We start from the raw sequence: 20,431 nt of genomic DNA on the forward strand, positions 1-20,431 counted from the left end.
CAAGGCTTTGAAAAATTGAAGCTGCTGTTGTCAATATTTGTTAAAAAGTACTGCATTTGGTGTATGAAGTAGGATGAGATGGGAAGGATCCAGGTTCTAGCTATTTCTATTAATCATGAAATAAGTTAAAAATTTGAGAAGGTGGCCGGGCGCGGTGGCTCAAGCCTGTAATCCCAGCACTTTGGGAGGCGAGGCGGAGGTGGATCCACAAAGGTCAGGAGATCGAGACTATCCTGGCTATGGTGAAACCCGCGATCTCTACTAAAAATACAAAAACAGCGAGGCTGATGGCAGCGCCTGTAGTCCCAACTACTTGGGAGGCTGAGGTGGGAGAATGGCGTGAACCAGGCGGGCTTGCAGTGAGCCGAGATCGCGCCACTGCACTCCAGCCTGGGAGACACAGTGAGACTCCGTCTCAAAAAAAAAAAAAAAAAAATTTGAGAAGGCTCTTTATTTTGTCTTCTCACAAATCCTTCTAGGGAAAGGGAAAGACAGGAAAATTCCTGTCAGTTCCTTACGGCTGCGTCGAACGCTCACTGTTGAGAGGGTATTATGAATCTTGTTAGCTGTAGACTACAATAAACAAACGAAAGAAATAGACCCTTGCCTTGGAAAGTGTATGTGATAGTTTTAGCCATGGTGTTTTTAAGCTCGGTCACTCTGTGGATGAGCATAATTTAATCCATACAGAGCATACCCAAGACTCCTGGATAGATTTTCCTATGAAAATATGAATTTAAAATTGGAGGAATTTGGCCGGGGCTTTGATGATAATTAACTTTGTCATCCAACTTTCCTCACTTTTTTGCAACCTTTAGGAGATCTTCCAGAAACCAGTATCAGAGCTGATTTAGTTTTCATAACAAGGAAAGGACCGTGTATCCCCCTTCGTGGATCTGTTCATTATTACCTGATGGCATCCCTGGAGGCGTGTCTTCCTTCCCAGTCCCTCAGCTGGCACATTAGCAGGGCCTGGTTGCCCAGTTTCACCACTTCCCCTGTCAGTTGTCTTCCCCTCATTCTTGCTGCTTTCCAGTGCTCCTGTATGCATCCATCATGAGCCTTCCCAGTTTGGAAGTTCCACAGGGTGACTTGTTTTTGCATATGGAATAAAACTGAAATTCATTAGTCTGTCATTCCGTCCTCTTCACTTAGGTATTAAACTGCCCTCCCATCCTGATCTGTCATCTGAACATTCCAGGAGGCTCGCTTCGGACTCCGTGCCCTTGTTCTTGTTTGCTTCCTTCTGAAGTGCCAGTGACTCTTCTAGCCATAGAGTGTTCTTCAGCTGGCAGGGTTTTGATTCTTATGCCTATTCTATGGTGTCCCTTTGGTGGATTTGATAGATTTGACACTGAGAGCATTTTAGGAAGAAGCAAACAGGTGAAAGTAATAATATCTATCATTTAATAAGGTCTTTCTATGTGCCATCACTGTGCTAAGCACTTTATGTCATTTCTCATTTAATCATCACAGCCTGGTGGAGATAGATACTGTGGTTATCCCCGTTTTACAGGTGTAGAAACAGAGGCTTGGGGAGGTTAAATGACTTGCCTTTTGTTTTACAGCAAGTAAATGATAGAACCCAAGTCTACCAAGCATGTGCCCTTAACCACTCTGCTATCTCTGCCTAGTGGAAACAGTAGGAGGGGGCAGTAGAAACAGGAAGGGACAGGTGACTCTTCATTAGAGTCTAGCTTTTATGTCTTAGTGATCCCTTTGTGGTTTAGTGAAAAGAACATTGACCTGAAAGAAGTTACAGTCCTGTGTTCTTACTCAACTCAAATGTCTTTAAACAAACTGCTTCATCTCTCTGACGTTGTTTGGGAAGGTTAGACCTTGAAGCTGTTATTCCGTGATTGTTAAGAAATAGGTCAGATATTGGCATTTCCATTTTCCAGGTTTTTTGATCCTGTTGCTTATTGTCTTACTTCCTGTCTGTTTGCTCCAATCCATTCCCCATTAGCCAGCTGAAGATGCTTCCTCTCAGTTAGCTTTCTCCATTTTGGTTTGTGGCGACCTTTCCCTTTCCTGGATGTTGAGATCATCTTGGCATTTGACCCACACATTGTATGGCAGTGCCCAGTAGTTTTTTATGTGACTGTGACATGTGCCCCCAACTAGATATAAACCCTTTAAGAACCAGGATTGTGATTTACACTTCTTTTTATTCTTTATTTTATTTAAATTGGTACTGATACTAGAAAACATTTTTTGATTTACTGAATTAATTAATTGCTTTATTTATTTTGAGACAGAGTCTTGCTCTGTCACCCAGGCTGGAGTGCAATGGCGTGGTCTTGGCTCACTGCAACCTCCACCTCCAAGGTTCAAGCGATTCTCCTGCCCCAGCCTCCAGAGCTGCTGGGACTACAGGCACCCGCCACCAGACCCAACTAATCTTTGTATTTTTAGTAGAAATGGAGTTTTGCCTTGTTGGCCAGGCTGGTCTTAAACTCTTGACCTCAAGTGATCTGCCTGTCTCAGCCGCCCAAAGTGCTGGGATTACAGGCGTGAGCCACCGCGCCCGGTCCAGATTTACTGAATTGAATTGTGATCCTTTTTCTCTATGCGGCCTTGGCTCAGTGCATATGGTGCTTCCTTGTGGCATATGCCATAGGGTTTCATGCCTATTCTATCACAATGAGTGCTAAAAGTTTCTATTTTATTTTCTTGGGCTAAAAAAAATCAAGACAACATCAGCATCTACTATTGATTTTATCCTTGCTTATTTTGTTACACTATGAAGTGTACAGTGAAGACTTAAATAAACAAAAAGTCTCTGTCACGTTAGTTAGAAGGCATTATGGAATATGTATATTTTGCCCAACATTGTTCAGAGTGGGAAGTATATAAGACTCTTTTTGGAACACTTATCCTACAAAATATTCCTTAGATGGTCATAAGTGGGAAATGCTGTATTCTGTTTTGGGAAGGTTGCAGTGTATAATAGTGCATTAAAGAATTTGAAAAGCCTTCCAGTGTTATAAAACCTGCTGAAACTTATTTAACTGACATTTCTTTTCATGTAACTCCTATTAACAGCCTGCAATGAATACTTTCAGCAGATACTGAAGAGTTACATAGTTTTTGGCAAATACTGAAGGGTTACATCGTTTTGGATGGTTTCTCTAAGGACTTTTTTTGGAGGAGTTGGGGCTTGAGCTGGGTCTTAAACAATGTGGAAGGGAAAGGGATTGCGTTCCAAGCAGAGGGGACAACATGATCTGCAGCACAGAGATGGGAACAGATCTGGCTGGGTGAGGGCTCCAGCGGGGGTGGAGTGGGAAGTTCAGTTGGGTAAGAAGATGGGGCCAGCTCAGAGGGCCTTGACTGCCATGCTGAGGAATTGAGAATCTTCATGGTAGGAAAACAGCTTTGGTGGATTCTAAGCAGTGAGATGATGTGATGGAAGAGATGTGTGAGAAAGGTTAATTTGTGATGAGTGATGGGTGGACAGCAGGCCCAGAGTCAGGGAGTCTGGCTAGGTAGTCTGTGTAATTTGAAAGGATTGCTGGGAAGGGTAAGGAATGACCTCGTTAGCCTTTTCTCAAAGTACTGTCTCCTAACGCTGCTTCCTCTCTCATTCTTCCTTCAGGAAGCCTTGGGTGTTGCCAGAGTGCAGGTGGAAATGGGAGCCCAGGTGCTGGATATCAACATGGATGATGGCATGCTAGATGGTCCGAGTGCAATGGCCAGATTTTGCAACTTAATTGCTTCCGAGCCAGACATCGCAAAGGTTATACAAAGTTTGTATTTATCAGGGGGATTTACTTGTCTCACTTTGTCACTCATTTAACTTTGCCAGTTGTCCCATTAATCTGTGAACTCAAGAACTGGTTTTCTGAGCACAGTAGTTTCTGATTGTCAGCTTTCTCAGATAATGATAACCTTTCCACATAAAGCAGATCTTGGAGACAGCTGTGGCTTCAGCCTGGCTGTTTCCAAGACTTCTGGGATTGTTCATGAGAATTGAGTCTCCTCAGATGTCTGGACAGAATAACAACCCACTTTCCCTGTCTGTGAAGGAAAATCATTGGCTCTATTTCTGCCATAGGCAAGGGAACTCAGTGATTTCTTTCTTATAACAGAAAGGAGAGAACTTTCAGGCTTATCAGACTAAGACAAAAATACAAAACAAGATTAAATCAAGAGGTTATGTCAGCTTTTACATTTGTTCTTTAAAAGGTGAAAGTTGATTTTTGTGTCAGTCTTTCAAACTTTTTTAAATGAGTTCTAAAATTTTTAAAAATCTTACCTCATTTTTCTGCCATTAAGCTTGTTATGAGGAGTGATTTTTTTTTCCCCCTCCTGAGGCAGAGTTTTGCTGTGTGGCCCAAGCTGGAGTGCAGTGGTGCAATCAAAGCTCACTGCAACCTCAGACTCCTCCCACTTCAGTCTCCTGAGTAGCTAGGACCACAGGCACGCATCATTTAAAAAATATTTTTGGTAGAGAGGGCGGGTCTTGCAGTTTATATAAAAATAAATAACCCAGTCTGATTTTGAAGTCATAGGCTCAAGCAGTCCTCCTGCCTTGGCCTCCCAAAGTGGTGGGATTACAGTTGTGAGCCACTGTGCCTGGCAGGAAGTGATTTTTGAAGTTCTTTTTTAAAGAAACTTCCTAGTGCTTTAAGAGTTGCATATTTCAGGTTGAGCTGTTGGTTTTTTATTAGGCTTCAGCTGATTTAAGTTAGAAGTCTGTGGTAAGTACTGAATTACATTTGCCCATCTTTCATTTGTGTCTTAAAACTCTTTACTAAAAAGTCTCATCATTCTTCTGGGAATAAATATTTTGAGAATTTAAGGTACAAAGAAGCAAGACAACTTGTTCAAAGTTAGTTAGAATCAGAGGTATAGCCAATTGTTTATCAGCTTAGTATTGGGAAGAGGGTAGACTCGCCTTGTAAGGCCCAATCAAGTCAATGGACTATTGACCCTACTTTCTTTCCTTATCTCTAAAATGGGATCATCAAACCCCCTTTGTGAATTGTAAAGATGCAAGTGCTTTATCAACTGTGAAGGACCCCATGTAACTCAATAAATTATTAGTGTTCTGATTGCCACAACAATTTCTTATCTTTCTTGGTTTTGCCCTACTACCACAATTTATTGGAGGCCAGATTTCGACCCATGGGGTAAAGCATAAAATCGTTTTACCAGCACCTTTTCACCGGTAGGGTTGGGACACCAAACTATCAGCAAGCAAATATGAGCCGATACACTGGCCTGGTATTGTCGTTGCATTTGACCCTTTTCTTAGCAAACCTGTCATTACTAGCATGCTAAGAAAAAGCATGGTGGAGTGCCTGTTCTTTTTTGCTCTTGTTTGGTGGCGTGGCTTAGGAAATTGCTGACTACTCATTTTTCAGTCCTCAGTTGAAATGTTTCCTGCCCCGGGAAGCTTTCCGTGGATTTTCCCGCCCCATTCTCCATGCTTCCTAGATTAGGTTTGGTGTGTGCTTCCATGGCAGTCTGTGCTTCTCGTATGCTTTTAGTTTTTACCACACTTTATGTCATTACTTGTTTAATTATTTATCTTTCTAAGCTCAGTGGAGCCAAGGACCTGGCTTTCTTACTGTTTTCCCTGTATGGGCCTAATATGGTAGTCACTTAATTATTTATTGAATGGCTTAATTGAATAATGTGGCCTATGCTGGGAGCTGTGGTGTGCACCTATAGTTTCAGCTACTGGGGAGGCTGAGTGGGGAGGATGCCTGGAGCTCAGGAGTTCAAGACCAGCCAAGGGAACATAGTAAGACCTTGTCTCTAAAAATACAAACATAATGCAGCCTAGATCAGTTGCCTCATTTCATTTCTTTTTATCAATCTAATTCTTCAAGCCCTTCCTTTCACCTTTCCTGGAACAGAGGTATGAATTAAAAGGAACCTATTCTCAACTGTGCATTTCAGTCTTGTCCTTTATTTTAATTATATGCATTTGTTGATAATTAGATCTATTTTTCCTTTCTAATATTAAGTCTCTTTTTTTTTCAGTAAAAAAAAATCAGTAATTTGATTTTCTAAAGGAGAGGTTGAATTTGAATAACTTCGCTAGAGGGCTGTTCCCAAAGGACACAAGGCTAAACATGAATTCCTAAGTTAGATCAGGGATGTCTAAATCCTATCTGAGGTGTTTACCTCGGGGCCAAGGCACTTGAAAGTGTACTGCACTGAAGCTGGTGAACTGATCCCACTGATTTCATTCTGATGTTCAGCTATGATCTTTCAGCTATAAATCCCTGGCCCATGCATGGAGTATCTTGTAATACTGAAATTACTCCAAGTATTTTGGTCTTAAAGAATAAGTGTATTAAAATTCTGTCTCTGACGTACTACTATTATTTGTTTATTGTTTTGCTAAAGAAGAAACAGGGAATACTTTAGAGCTTTTGAAAAGTAATTTGTAGTGACTTGTGGCCTCTCTGTGATTTTCTTGCCTTTCTGATCTCAGGTACCTTTGTGCATCGACTCCTCCAATTTTGCTGTGATTGAAGCTGGGTTAAAGTGCTGCCAAGGGAAGTGCATTGTCAATAGCATTAGTCTGAAGGAAGGAGAGGATGACTTCTTGGAGAAGGCCAGGAAGATTAAAAAGTTTGGAGCTGCTATGGTGGTCATGGCTTTTGATGAAGAAGGACAGGTGAGTGATTTCTTTTGGCCTAATCCATTGTGTTACCCAGGTTAGAATGCAAGTCTGAAACAGCTACATATATATGTACACATATACATGTATCTCTTTCTGTATACATTCATATACATATGCGTACATGTATCTGTATACAGTCATACATCATGCATTACTTAACAATGGAGATATGGTCTGAGAAATACATCATTAGGTGATTTTGTCATTGTGCCAACATCCTAGAGTGTATTTACACCAACCTAGATGGGATAGCCTACTACACACATGAGCTTGATGGTATAGTGTATTGTTCCTATGTCATAAGCTAGTGTAGCATGTTACCATACTGAATACTGTAGGCAACTGTAACAAAGTGATAGGTATTTGTGTATCTAAATGTATCGAAACATAGAAAATTTACAGTAAAAATACAGTATTATATAACCTTAGGGAACCATTGTTGTTTATATGATCCATCATTGATTTAAGTGTCCTTATGTGGTCAATGACGGTATATGAAAATCTGGTATATAGTAAAGTCTTTGTATTCATGAAGAAAGGTTGAAGTATTCAGGAAATGCTGTTGGGACGACTGGCTATGCATCTGGAAGAAAATAAAGTTAGATTCCCATTTCCAACCATATACTAAAATACAGTTAGCTATTTGCAACATGAATAATAGTAGTGGGTGAATATTCCTAATATGCAAAGTTTCTGTAAGTCGGAAAGCAAAACACCCCAGTCAACCCAATAGGAAAATGGACAAAGGAAATGAGTAACAGTTTATATAAAAATAAATAACAAATAGCCAATAAACTTATGAGAAGATACTAACTTTTGTAAGCATTAAAGAAATAAAAAATAAAGAAATAATGAGATTAGTTTCCTTTACCAAATAGAAGAAAAAATTAGAAGATTGATAAATGGCAGCCTTCATAATACCTCTGCCATAGAATCAGGGTGGGGCACATGGGAAGCTTCAGATATAATAATAGTTCAACTATGTGATACACTGATTATTGTTACGTTTTATACTTTACATAACTTTTCATGTATATTTTGGTACCTATTTAAAACCACTAAAAAATCTGTTTCTTATTATTAAGCTCTTCCTGGGAATCTAGTAATAAGGTTGAGTATATAAGGATATATGTTCACATTTATTGTAGCATTGTGGTAGCAATAAGCTAAGAACACTAAATGTCAATTACTAGGGGAATGCTTAAACCTTGGTCCTTACTACGTAGAATACTGTGCAGCAGTTAAAAAGAATCAGGAGATGGAACCATGTCTTCAATATATTGAAAAATGAAAAAAGTGAGTGACATGATCCCAATTTTACTTAATATAAAAGTACTTACATTTACATATGTGTGTCTGTATAAGCAGAGAAAAGAATTTGATGGTTGTCAACTGGGGTAGTAGGGATGGTCTGAGTTGGGGATGGTCTCAAATGGGGACATACTGACCGAACAAGTAATGGGATTATATGTACTTTTTCTTTCCTTTCTGTCTTTCTTTGTTTTTAAATGTATTTTTTTGTATGAAAGATACATTTTCTTTCATTGTGAAAAAATTCAAATCATCCAGAAGAATGCAAAAGAGAGAGAATTTTGATCGTTAACATATATTGAACCTTAATTCACACCAAGCAAGTACACAACACACATTAAATCACTTCTTCCTCCAAGCATATAAACCGTGGGTGTGTATTCTTGTTATTTTTGAATGTCGTGTGAGGAAACTAAAGCACAGAGATGTCCCAGGACTTGCAGTTGTCACACAGCTAACAGTTTGCAGTGCTGGGATTCAGGTCTAGGCGATCTGGTTTCATTCATCAGGGCCTGTGCTAAAGGGTCGAGTGAAAAAGCTGTCAGGGAGGAGATGGCCTGTTTAGAAGAGGTGGTCTTGTAAGATCCTTCTGAGGAGGGAACATTTGAAAACCGGAGTAAAATGAGAGAGCAAGCCACATGGCCATGTGGGGAAAGAGCAAAAGAGGTTTCAGCAAATGAAAACTTTTATAAGATGAGATTATACCTGGTATTCTGTAACTCTTTTCCCCTACTCAACATAATGTTGGCATTTTCCCATCTTAGTGAATAGGGATTAAAACTCCATGGTTTCTGGTTGCATTGCATTCTAGTATGTTTTACTTACTATCTATTATTGAATGAAATTGTGTTTCTAATATTTTAGTAGCATGAACAGTTCAGTGACCAATGAATATCCTAATTCATGCAGCTATTTCCCCTTGTAAATGATTTTTCTTAGAGTCAGTTCATTGAAGTGGGATTGCTATGTCAGAGAGTGTGCGCATTTACTATTCTGAGACACATTGTTAAAACTGTCCATCTGAAAAGTTGTTATCTTCCACTAGAAGTTTAGTGTGGTATGGTACCTTTTGATAATTGTATTTTCTGCAAATAGACAAATAGTTCCGTAAACAAAAAGGAAAACAAAAGCCCTCAGCCTTCTAGATCCTGAGGCAGCCACTTTCAGCTTTTTAAGCTGATTCTTGTAGCATCTACCTCTTTATCTTCAAATTCCAGTTTTAGTTTTTATTTATTGACTTCCTACAATGATTAAAGGTTTTTTAGCTTTTCACCATCCACTGCCCTGACTCTGTACAGCTTTACTTTTATCCTTCCCAGTATAGTTCATTTTAGCTATAATCGTTTTCAGTGCTTACATTATTAAACAGTATAAAAGTTGAGCCATGCAATAGTATACTATGATTGCTTATCCTTTCTTACTCTTTATTTGTTTTCTATGAAGGTAATACTTACCTTTTTGTTTGTATTGTTTTCTATGTATTTCGCCTTCAGATTGTACCCCAGTTGTGTAAACCTCCAATATCCAATGTAGCCAGACACATTAAGAGGACTGTCATACTACTTTCTTGAAGAATTCTCCCTCCAAGTCTTCTGACGTGACCCGGAACGGCTGCTCAGTAGGCCAGCTGCACAGCTGTGACCTTCCTCCTGGGGTTCCATTTGCCTTTCTCTTAGGTTTTTAGAACTCATAATTTCCTCATTCTTGGTTAACTTTTTTTTTTGGATCATTTGGTAGAGTACATTCTCTGGTAGCTTCTTGTGAAAGAAAACATGGCAGTAAATATTTTTGAAATCTTACGTGTCAGAAAATGGCCGTATTCTACTTTTACGCTTAATTGGCAGTTGTATGGGCATAGGAGTGCAAACTTGAAGTTGTTCTGTGTTTTCAAAATACTGCTTCTTTGTCTTCTGGTTCCCACTGGTATTGGTAAGAAGTCCAGTGCTGTTCTAACTCTTGATTATTTTTGTGAAACTTGTTTTTCTATTCTCTGGATGCTTTGGGAATCTTTTGTGTCCTCTGTGTTCTGAATTCTTGCGATGATGAGCCATCCATTATGCTGGCACTCAGTAGGCCTTTCATTTGTGAAAGTCACAGCTGCAGTGGTAGGAAGTGTCCTTGGATTGTTTTATTTTCTTTTTTGGTACATGTATTATTGAGATATTGAATGTTTTGGACAGATTGTCTAATTTTCTTATATTTCTCTCCTATTTTCCAACTCTGGTATTCTACTCTGCATCGGGTGAGATTTTCATATCTACATTTATCCTCCAGACCCTCTATTTAGAGTTTTATTTCTTCTTTTTCCAGAAGCTCTTTTTTTGTTATCTGAATGTTCCTTTTAACAATATATATAGTGGGCTGGGCATGGTGGCTCACGCCTGTAATCTCAGCACTTTGGGAGGCCGAGGCGGGCGAATCATGAGGTCAGGAGATCGAGACCATCCTGGCTAACACGGTGAAGCCCCGTCTCTACTAAATATACAAAAAATTAGCCGGATGTAGTGACGGGTGCCTGTAGTCCCAGCTACTCAGGAGGCTGAGGCAGGAGAATGGCTTGAACCTGCGAGGCGGAGCTTGCAGTGAGCCGAGATCGTGCCACTGCACTCTAGCCTGGGCGACAGAGCGAGACTCTGTCTCAAAAAAAAAAAAAACAAAAAAAAAAACAAAACAAAACTGATATATATAGCAACTTGTTACTTTTTAATGAGGCAAATATCTTCAAATATATCCTGAGCACTTACTATGTGCCAGACCCTATTCTAATCTCTGAGGAGACAGCAGAGAATACAGCCTAGTCCCTGTTCATGTACGATTTATATTCTTAGGGACAAAGGGAATAACACATTTTAAAAAAATGTATATATATATATGAATAATTGGCCAGGTGTGGTGGCTCACACCTGTAATCCCAACACTTTGGGAGGCTGAGGCAGGTGGATCACCTGAATTCAGGAGTTCGAGACTAGCCTGGCCAACGTGGTGAAACCTCGTCTCTACTAAATACAAAAATTAGCCAGATGTGGTAATGCATGCCTGTAATCTTAGCTACTGGAGAGGCTGAGGCATGAGAATTACTTGAACCCAGGAGACTGAGGTTACAGCGAGGTGAGATCGCACCACTGCACTCCAGCCTGGGTGACAGAGTTAGACTCTGTCTCCAAAAAAAAAAAAAAAATAATAATAATAATAAACGTGTGTGTGTGTATACACACATTGAATGGTATTGAATACGGTGAAGGGAAATGAAGAGTATTTGATCCCCCCTCAGCGTTGAGATGGGGGAATATTATTTTATGTCGGATAGTTTGGGAAGGCCTCATGGATGATGTGACATTTTAGCAGAAGCCTAGGTGAGCCGTGTGAAAATGTGGGGGAAGAGTGTTCTTTGCAGAGGGAATCTTGAGGTAGATAGATGCTTGTCGTGTTTGAAAACCAACAGGGAAGCCAGAGTAGCTGGAGCAGAGGGGAGAGGAGGAGATTGGGAAGATACAAGGTTGGAAAGGTGGCAGGTCAAATCACACAGGGCCTTGGCGGCCTTTCTTCACACTTTTGGTTAACATTGTTACCCAGTGTGAGTGGGGACACCACGGAAAAGTTTTGAACAGAGGGGTAAATATGATCTGACTCATGTTTAAACCCTCTGGTCCTTTGTGGAGAATGGTCTGTTAGGGCCAAAGCAGAAATGTTAGAGTTTATTGCTATCATTCAGATGAGATATGGTGATGGTTAGGGCCATGGTGAAAGCAAAAGAGGACGTTAAAAATCATCTGTTTCTACATATATTTTTAACACAGAGCCAATAGGATTTGCATTCACATTGAGTATAGGTTGTGAAAGAAAGAGGAGTCAGGGAATAATTTTAGAATTTGTTGGCTTGGGCAATTGAAAAGAAGGAGCTACTGAGGTAAGAAAGACTTTGAGAAGCAGATTTGGGCTGGGGTAAGGAGAAGTTTGGGTTTGGACATAGTATGTGGTGGGTATGTCGAGTGTGCAGTTGTGTAAATGAGTGGATTTTGTGCGCAAAGTCTGGCTTGAAGATAGGATTCCTTTATTTGGAAATTATTTGTACATGCTATTTAAAGCAGTGAGACTGGCTGAGCTCACCAAAGGAATGACTGTAGAGAAGTCCTAGGACTAAGTGAGTCTTAGAACCACAGTGCTTAGGGCACTGGGGAGAAGAGGAAACACCATCAGAAGGATATGAGAAGGAGCAGTCTACATGGTAGGAGGGGAGTCAGAAGAGAGAGTTCCCTTGGAAGCCAAGTGAAGAACAAGCGTCAAAGAAAAGGGCATGATCAGCTATTTAAAGAGTTGTGGATAGACCAAGTGGAATGAGATCAAGGGTTTACCATTGGATTAGAAATGGGGTCATTTGTGATCTTGCTGTACTGTTTCCAAGGAGATGAAAGCTTTATTGGAGTGGATTTAGAGAGAATAGGAGAAGAATAGAAGCAGCAGTATAGGCAACTTTTTACAGTTCTGCCATAAAGGGGAGCAAAGAAATAGGGTGGAAACCAGGGGGGAAATACGAAGTTAAGAAAGGATGTGTGTGTGTGTGTGTGTGTGTGTGTGTGTGTGTAGATTCTGTGACAGCATGTTTTTGTAAGCTGATGCGAATGATCTGGGAGAGAGAGGGAGGAATTGATGCAGGAGAGAAAGGAGGCATTTGCCAGAGCCATGACCTTGTGAGTTGAGAGAGATGGCAATCACTGTGTGAGTGGAGGGGTGGCTGTAGATCAGTAGCTGGGCAGTTTGCTCAAAGTGCAAAAGAGAAGGCAGAGTAAAGAGTGCAGATCTGCAGGCATGCTGGTTGATGTGCTGGCGGGAGTCTATAATTGCTTCTGTTTTCTCGGTGAAGTTGGAAGCAAGGTCAATTCAGAGTGAGAATGAAATGTTGCGCCTTAGGGATCTGTGGTGCTTAACCAGGAGTGCAAAGCAGACTCACTGTGACAGGGAAGGGCAGTCACTGCTGGAGCTTTTGAAAAAACATACACACCCCTGGACTTCAGCCCTTGAGTTTTGACTCATTTGATCTGGGATGAGGCCTGGCTTTAGACATTTTAAAGCCTTAGAGGGGATTCTCATGTATCTTTTGGTTGAAAACCACCAGCAGAGGTTATTTAATTTAGTCTTCAGAGTAACCACTGAGGTGGCAGCCATCCCGTTTTACAGTGGACCAGTGTCATGTCTAGGACATGGTGGAACCAAGTTTTTACCCTTGGTCTTCCTCATTTGAAGACTGTTGTATGTTTCCAAATCCTATGTTTACCCTGTGCTTTGTTTATTGGCACTGCTTAGTGCTTGGTCTTGTCTAAGGATAGGTTTTCCCAATTTAGACTTGACTGTGACCACAAATTAAAAGCAAATGTAGGAAAACAAAATAACCTGCTAGTTATGAAATACATACAAATTAGAGCAGTCTTAAGGTAATGTTTTATCCCTACTAAATTAGTAAAGTTAAAAATGGTCAAGGTCTGTGTAGATACAGCAGTGATAAAACTGAAGCCTCGTTTGTTGCAGAGTGTAGTGTAAACTGGTACAGTCCTTTTGAAAGAGAATATAATACCTGTGAAGAGACAAAAAATTGTTTATACCCCTTGAGCTTATAATCTTATTTCTGGGCAATTATTCCAACAAAAGAATTCAGCAGCGTAAGGATACTATATATGCCAAGATTTTACACCAACATTATTGAAAATATAACAGCCCAAGTGCCCAACTGAAGAGAAGTAGATAACTTAGGTAACATAATTTTACTGGACTGTTCTCCAGAGTATTTAAATATTATACAGATTATGGAGCCGCATGTATGCTCACTGTCAAATTGTCATAAATATTGAAAATTATAAGAAGCAAAGCAAAAATCCTGTATACTTTCAAAGTTAAGAAACCAGCAATACAGGTATTTTTTATATAAAGGCATGTTTTCTGTTGATTGAGTTCTCATAATGCTATTGGATGTAGCAATCAGTTAAGAACCGGGATTTGCTTTGCTTGGATTGACACCACTGATTATAGGGGAAAAACAACAACTCCCTCAAATGGGAAACTACTGTTGCGGCTAAGCAAGGCACACCAGCTTTGTTTCAATAGCTGGCTGCTGTGTTGGAGTCTTTGGTTAATGTCTGTGATCCATGTTGCAAACAAAACTGCAAGGTCAAGACCAGATACGACAGGAGGCTGGGCCTGAGACTTCTGGATTGAAAGGCAACGAGAAAGCATTTCTGTGTTTTTCGTTGTTGCTGATAGTTTTGACCAGCTGTTATTCTTAGCTCTACATAACAAGATACAGGACACCTTTATTATTGAAATTTCTATGGGACAAGTATACTGACTCTAGATTTAGTTCTCTTTTTCTAAATGAAATGATTTTTAATTTTTTTCATATAATCCATAGGTTCACAAAAATGACTTTTTTGTATGACAATTTTTGATAATGTGAAGTTTCTTAGAAATATAATTATCACATAATAGCAGAATAGTCTATATTAGTTTTTGTTTGCACATGTGTAAACTATATAAAAGAATAATCAATATATGCAACACATTATCCTTTTTTTTGTTTTCTTGTTTTAAAATGATTTGAAAATAAATTTCTAATTATGAGACCCATTGGATCTTGATTAATATCTAAATAATCCTAACCTAGAAAATAACAAGGAATTGGTATCTTGCCAATGTTTAGATTTATCTCTGAGGAATGTGGAATGTCTTTCCAATTACTCATTCGATGGAGTTGTGTAATTATCCCTAAATAGGAAATCTCTAGATCATTCCTATGTGTTTTGTTTGTTGTTTTTATTGTAAGTGGCATATTTTTTCTTTGGTAGATTTTTTCCCTTTGGTTGTGATTTTTAGATTTTTTCCTTTGGACACTTCCTTTTCTTCAGTGTTTACCTTCCTGCTTGTCACTGTCTCTCTTGAAAGGCACAAATATCCATTTCTATCACTTCTGGTTTGTCTTTTTTTTTTTTTTTTTTTTGAGATCAAGTCTCACTCTGTCATCCAGGCTGAAGTGCAGTAGCACGACCTCAGCTCTGCAGCCTCCGCTTCCTGAGTTCAAGCAATTCTCCTGGCTCAGCCTCCCAAGTAGCTAGGACTACAGGCGTGTGCCACCACAACTGGCTAATTTTTGTATTTTTAGTAGAGGTGGTTTTTCACCATGTTGGCCAAGCTGTTCTCAAACTCCTGACCTCAGGTGATCCACCTGCCTCAGTCTGCCAAAGTGCTGGGATTACAGATGTGAGCCACTGCACTGGGCCGGACCACTTCTTTTTTTAACTACAGTCCCAGAATGGGCCTCTGCTTCCTTCAGGGTTCTCTTGCCCGTCTTCAACTAGTTCAGTTGGATTTTAAAACTTTAACTTACCTCTGAAGTTAGCCCTGTTCCATCTCTGCTCCTTTTCAGACTACATTAAAGAATCTAGGTTCTTTAAAGAATCTATGTTAAAGAATCTACACATTGTCCTTCTCTTCCTTACAGTATCTGCCTTGATGACTAAATCAGAAATTGTTTTATTGCATTACTCCCTGAGTGTCTGGTATTTTAGCAAAATCTGAGCCATGAGCTTCTTAAGAAGTAAAGCCTTGTACTCACTGGTCACAGTCTAGCTTCTCTATGGCTTAAGAGTTTGATAAAGCTATACATGGCATTTATTCCTTCCTTCTTGCTGCTTAGAGTATCACTGAGTTTTTCTTCTACTCCAGCTAAGAAGGTGCCACATCTCACCTGTCAGTGGTTCTCACCTGGCTTTACATTAGCATCACTAAGGGGCTTTTACAAAACACTTGCTGAGGCCTCATCTCCAGATGCTGATTTAACTGGTTCAGGGTGAGGTGTTACTATTATAAAAAACAAGCAAACAGAAATCCCTCCAGGTTATTGTAATGTGCAGCCAGGGTTGAAAGCCCTTCCTGATGGAGTAAAGCTCCTGTTCTGTTGTTTTACTGAACTTCTATTCTGGATCTGTGAAATCCACAAGCACGATTGAGGCTTTATTGGTGTGTCTGTCCCACAGCCCTGGTGAGGGGTAAGACGGAAGCTTGGTGAACCTAACATGATATGACCTGCTCCTGACAAAGGCCTGTAAACCAACGCTGTGTTCACTCTGAGAGTCATTATTTAATCAAGTGACAGAGGTTGAGTGACACTCAACCACTGTGGCACAGATACTGTGCTAGGCACCATGAGAACAATTTGACAAGGGCTTCATGCTTATGGAGGTTAGAGTTGATGACTCTGTTTTGGTTCTAGAAATGAATTCCTGTCCTGAGGATGCTCCTGCTTGTCCCACAAGCAAGGCTGTCTTTGGTACACAGCTGGGCCCTACACCCTACTCTCCTGTGGGTAACATACTGTTCACTTCAACCTGCCCTGCTTGGCCAGATAATATTCATGGCTTAGGAGAGAAATGACCAGGACCCTGACTTCTTCATCTACCAACCAGACTAGGTTACTCAGGAATACCAGTGGCACTGGTTGTCCCTGTGCTTTCTCTCATAGTGAGCTTAGCTCGGCCATGAACCTAGAGCCTAGAACTCTATTGGGCTGTCTGGTGAAGGGTGAGCTTTAAAAATTCCAGACTAAAGGCAGCTGCAAATGACCTGTTTCTGACCAGTTTTTTCTGACACACATCTCAGTCTCAACCTTTAACCTTTTCACTCTAACTGAAGGCAGAGGAAGTAAGCATTGAGAAAATTCCATTAAGGAAGACGAAAGCGCGCCACCTTCCCTAAAGCCTGGGTGCAGTGAGGCCACAAAGACTACTTCCTGTCTCCCTTTCCCTGGGCCGCTTTGTCTGCTGACTCCTAGAGACACTTCCCTCCCAAGTAGAGGTGAAATCTCACCCCAGCAGCTGCCCGGGGCGATTAAAGAGACCAAAGAAAACAGTTGAAAAAGAATACCAAAGTAGTAAGTGATCAAAAGATTAGATCTAAGAGTGAGTTCTTTTCATAATTCCCCTACTCCTCATTTCTGTTGTCTAGGGCCTCACTAGATGCACTTGACCTATGTCAGTGTCCCCACCCTCTCATCTCCACAGAAGTCTGCAATGCAGATTGCAGTAGGGCTGGCCATTTTTCAGGAATGTTTTTCACATTCATTGAGAATTGACCTTCAGAATTGTGACTTATTTTTTCTTACCACTCTAATGATAGCAAGTAATCGTTTTTAAGAGTAGATTTGATTTTTCATACAACCAGAAATCATTCAGGATGTAATTTGGTGAATACCCTGTGTTGAGGTTGTAAATTTGATCTGAAGACAGTTTCCATGACAAAGTTCAGAAATGCTTTGAGTAAAAGCAGCATTCATACATAATGTTGAGCACGTACGTTGACAGGCACTGCTCTGGGCACTGGGGATACAACAAGACTGGCATTCCAGCTAGGAGAGAGGAGTTTACCAATTAATAAGTAACAAAACAGCCAAAAATACTAAAGATGTTGCTAAAATAATACAATTTCTGGAAAGAAATACTCTGAAGAAGAATGGAGGAGGTGAGGAAGGGTGGAAATGGCTGGTTTAGGGAGGGTGATTTAAGGTAGGCTCTGAAAAGGGGGCCCTTGGGCAGAAGCCTGAGTCCTATGAAGCACAAGGCCATGTCACAGTATGTTCTGGGTAGTGGCAGCAATAAATGAAAGTTGCGGAGGGAAGAATAAGCTTGGCAGGTTTCAGAAACACCAAAGGAGCAATGTAGGGGGTGCGGAGTAGAGGAGAGGGCACATGGTAGGAGATGAGATTGGAGATGTAGGCCAAGATTCTGAGGCTGATGTGAAGCAGCTGGGGGATGAGTGTTGCTGGAGTCAGTGTTTTGCCTTTTAGGGACATTATTTTGAAGGTAAAGACTAATTTGTATTTATGACTTAAGACACATGTTAAGCCAGTGTTATAATGGGTGGAGGTGAGGAATAAATGCATATCCTTGAATACACTTAGAGTGTTTTTGCAAAAAGATCTGAGAAAGCAGTGGCAGTGTGAACTGGGTGATAGGTTGTGACACTGCTGGCAGGTCAAGAGAGGAAGGGGCACTTACGTTAATCTCTTCTTTAGTAATATTTGATTTTTTATCATATGCATGTATTTTTTAGAAGCTTTTTCATAATATACCATATGTGTGTATATGTATAAGATTTGATTTTTTGCGGAAAGTATAGCTGCTGTGTTTGTGAACACACAAAGAGATCTTTAAACCAACCTCTCCTCTGAGATAATTTGATAAGTGATCGGAAGCTACTTGGCATTTAGATTTCTGTGAAATCCAAGCATTGACACTTGAGTGTTTTCAATGAGTGAAATGTGCTCTAATAGATAACACTTAATATTTTAATATTAATATTTTATTAAAATAAAATAACAGGTGTTTAATATTAATATTTTAATAGATACTTAATTTTTCTATTTCAAACTACATCTTTTGCTCTTTTCTCTAGGCAACGGAAACAGACACAAAAATCAGAGTGTGCACCCGGGCCTACCATCTTCTTGTGAAAAAACTGGGCTTTAATCCAAATGACATCATTTTTGACCCTAATATCCTAACCATTGGGACTGGAATGGAAGAACACAACTTGTATGCCATTAATTTTATCCATGCAACAAAAGTCATTAAAGTAAGTGTAGACATTTTCTCTCCCAAGTCATGGCTCAAATTCGTCCCATGGGTCTAATGAATGGTTAGAGCTGACATATATTTATTGGCTGAAATGTTAACATTCTTGTTCTTAGTTAGTAAATAGTTTTTCTGAAATGTAGGAGACCTTATTTTTTTTTTCTTTAGTGGAGTTTTAACTTGTGTAACCAACAAACTGTAGAATATAACAGAGCCTGATGAACTCGCTTGAACCCAGGATGGTGGAGGTTGCGGTGAGCCGGGATCACGCCACTGCACTCTAGCCTGGGCAACAAGGTGAGACCCTGTCTTGAACAAAACGAAACAAAACAAAACAAAAAACCACAGAACCTAAGAAATAATTAATTATGAAGCATTTGAGAGCCTTCATTTAGGTCCCAAAATAGAGCATAGCGAGCGCCCTCATCTGTCTCTCCTTTTGCAGTTACACCTCATTCTCAATTTTATAAAGTAGCTATCGTCCTGAGTTTTATGATGCTACTCTGTTGCTTTTCTTCATAAATTTATTGCTTATACACGTAGATTTGATTTGCATCATCCATGGATTTTGTATTTGCAAATTCATACACTCACTGAAATTTATTTGTGACCCCAAAATCAATACGTCACTTCTGTAGTTATTTAGACATACCCATATGCAGAGTGGTGGAAAATTTGAGTGGCCCAACCCATATTGTTCCCAAAGAGGTCAAACATGGCAATGACCTACTTTCTTATTTCAGCTCTCATCGTGTACACAGATGTCCTTTTTGCAGTCTAATGCCATATTTTTCACATTTTTATGCTTTTTGTTGGTGAGGTCACTTTTTAAAATGGCCCCATACTAGTGCTGTCTAGTGTTCCTAAGTGCAAGAAGGCTGTGATGTGCCTTATGGAGGAAATATGTGTGTTAGACAAGCTTTGTTCAGACATGCGTTATAGTGCCATTGGCTGTGAATTCAGTGTTAATTAATCAACAATAAATATTAGATAAAGTATCTTAACATGAACACACAGAACAAGGTTATATATTCATTGGTAACCCTGTATTTCTCCTAGGAGCAATGCTCTGGTATTTCCTAATTCAGTGTTTGCAGTGACCTTAAGGAACATAACTACCACAAAATAATAAGAATTGACTGAATATCTGAATGATATAGTTTGGTTTTGCCTGCTTTTGAGCCTAATAAAAAGAATCATAATATTTTTATGCTTTTTTTTCTTGCTCAACTTCATTCTAAAGATTTATCTGTGTGTCTGTAGCTGTTTGTTCATTTTTATTAACGTATAATATTCTGTGGTATAACTATACCACAATTAACTGTTCTATTGTTAATGGACATCTAGTTTGTTTCCAGCTTTTGGACATTATGAACAATGCTGCTCTGAGTATTCTTATATATGTATCTTAGACATACATGCCTGAGCTTCTCTGTAGCATATACCCAGAAGTGGAATGGTTGGTTCATAGTAGTAGATAATGACAAACTGTCTCCCTAGATTCTTGAGCCAATAATAGTAAGTGAGAGTTCCTGTCATTCCGCATGTCTGATGATGCTTGTTACTGTTATCGGTATGGTTGGAACTTCAATTTCCTTTTGTCCTTTTATAGTTGGTCAAGTTTATAGTGAACTAGGGAGTCTGTTCATTTAGGCTATGGAAGCCTTCTAGTAATTTGTATGTTTAATGAATAGGGAATTCCTCTTTGTCTTTCTGTGTGTGTGTGTGTGTGTGTGTATGTGTGTGTATGTGTGTACTCACATGTTTTCCGTAGGGAGAATGGAGTCTAGTAGGAAAAACTACTTATGAAGCAGCACCTTTGTGATACCATAATACAGCAAGCTTTGCTCTATGTCTAGTAACA

At 39.8% G+C, this 20,431-nt stretch overlaps 1 protein-coding gene across 5 annotated transcripts in view; it reads left to right on the forward strand.

Moving 5' to 3' along the window:
• Positions 1–20,431, forward strand: part of MTR (5-methyltetrahydrofolate-homocysteine methyltransferase) — a 105,878-nt gene that overhangs the window by 37,892 nt on the left and 47,555 nt on the right. For all 5 annotated transcript variants that reach the window (XR_002519114.2, XM_031659757.1, XM_003893718.5 and 2 more), the window contains 3 exons: positions 3,599–3,739; positions 6,452–6,637; positions 18,389–18,568. Coding sequence is in view for 4 of the 5 variants with exons in the window: in XM_031659757.1 (XP_031515617.1) it covers positions 3,599–3,739; positions 6,452–6,637; positions 18,389–18,568 (507 nt within the window). In the remaining variant the exon portion in view is untranslated. The remainder of the gene's footprint in view (positions 1–3,598; positions 3,740–6,451; positions 6,638–18,388; positions 18,569–20,431) is intronic.

This window comes from Papio anubis, chromosome 1 (genome assembly GCF_008728515.1).
Source record: "Papio anubis isolate 15944 chromosome 1, Panubis1.0, whole genome shotgun sequence".
NCBI classification, from domain to species: domain Eukaryota; kingdom Metazoa; phylum Chordata; class Mammalia; order Primates; family Cercopithecidae; genus Papio; species Papio anubis.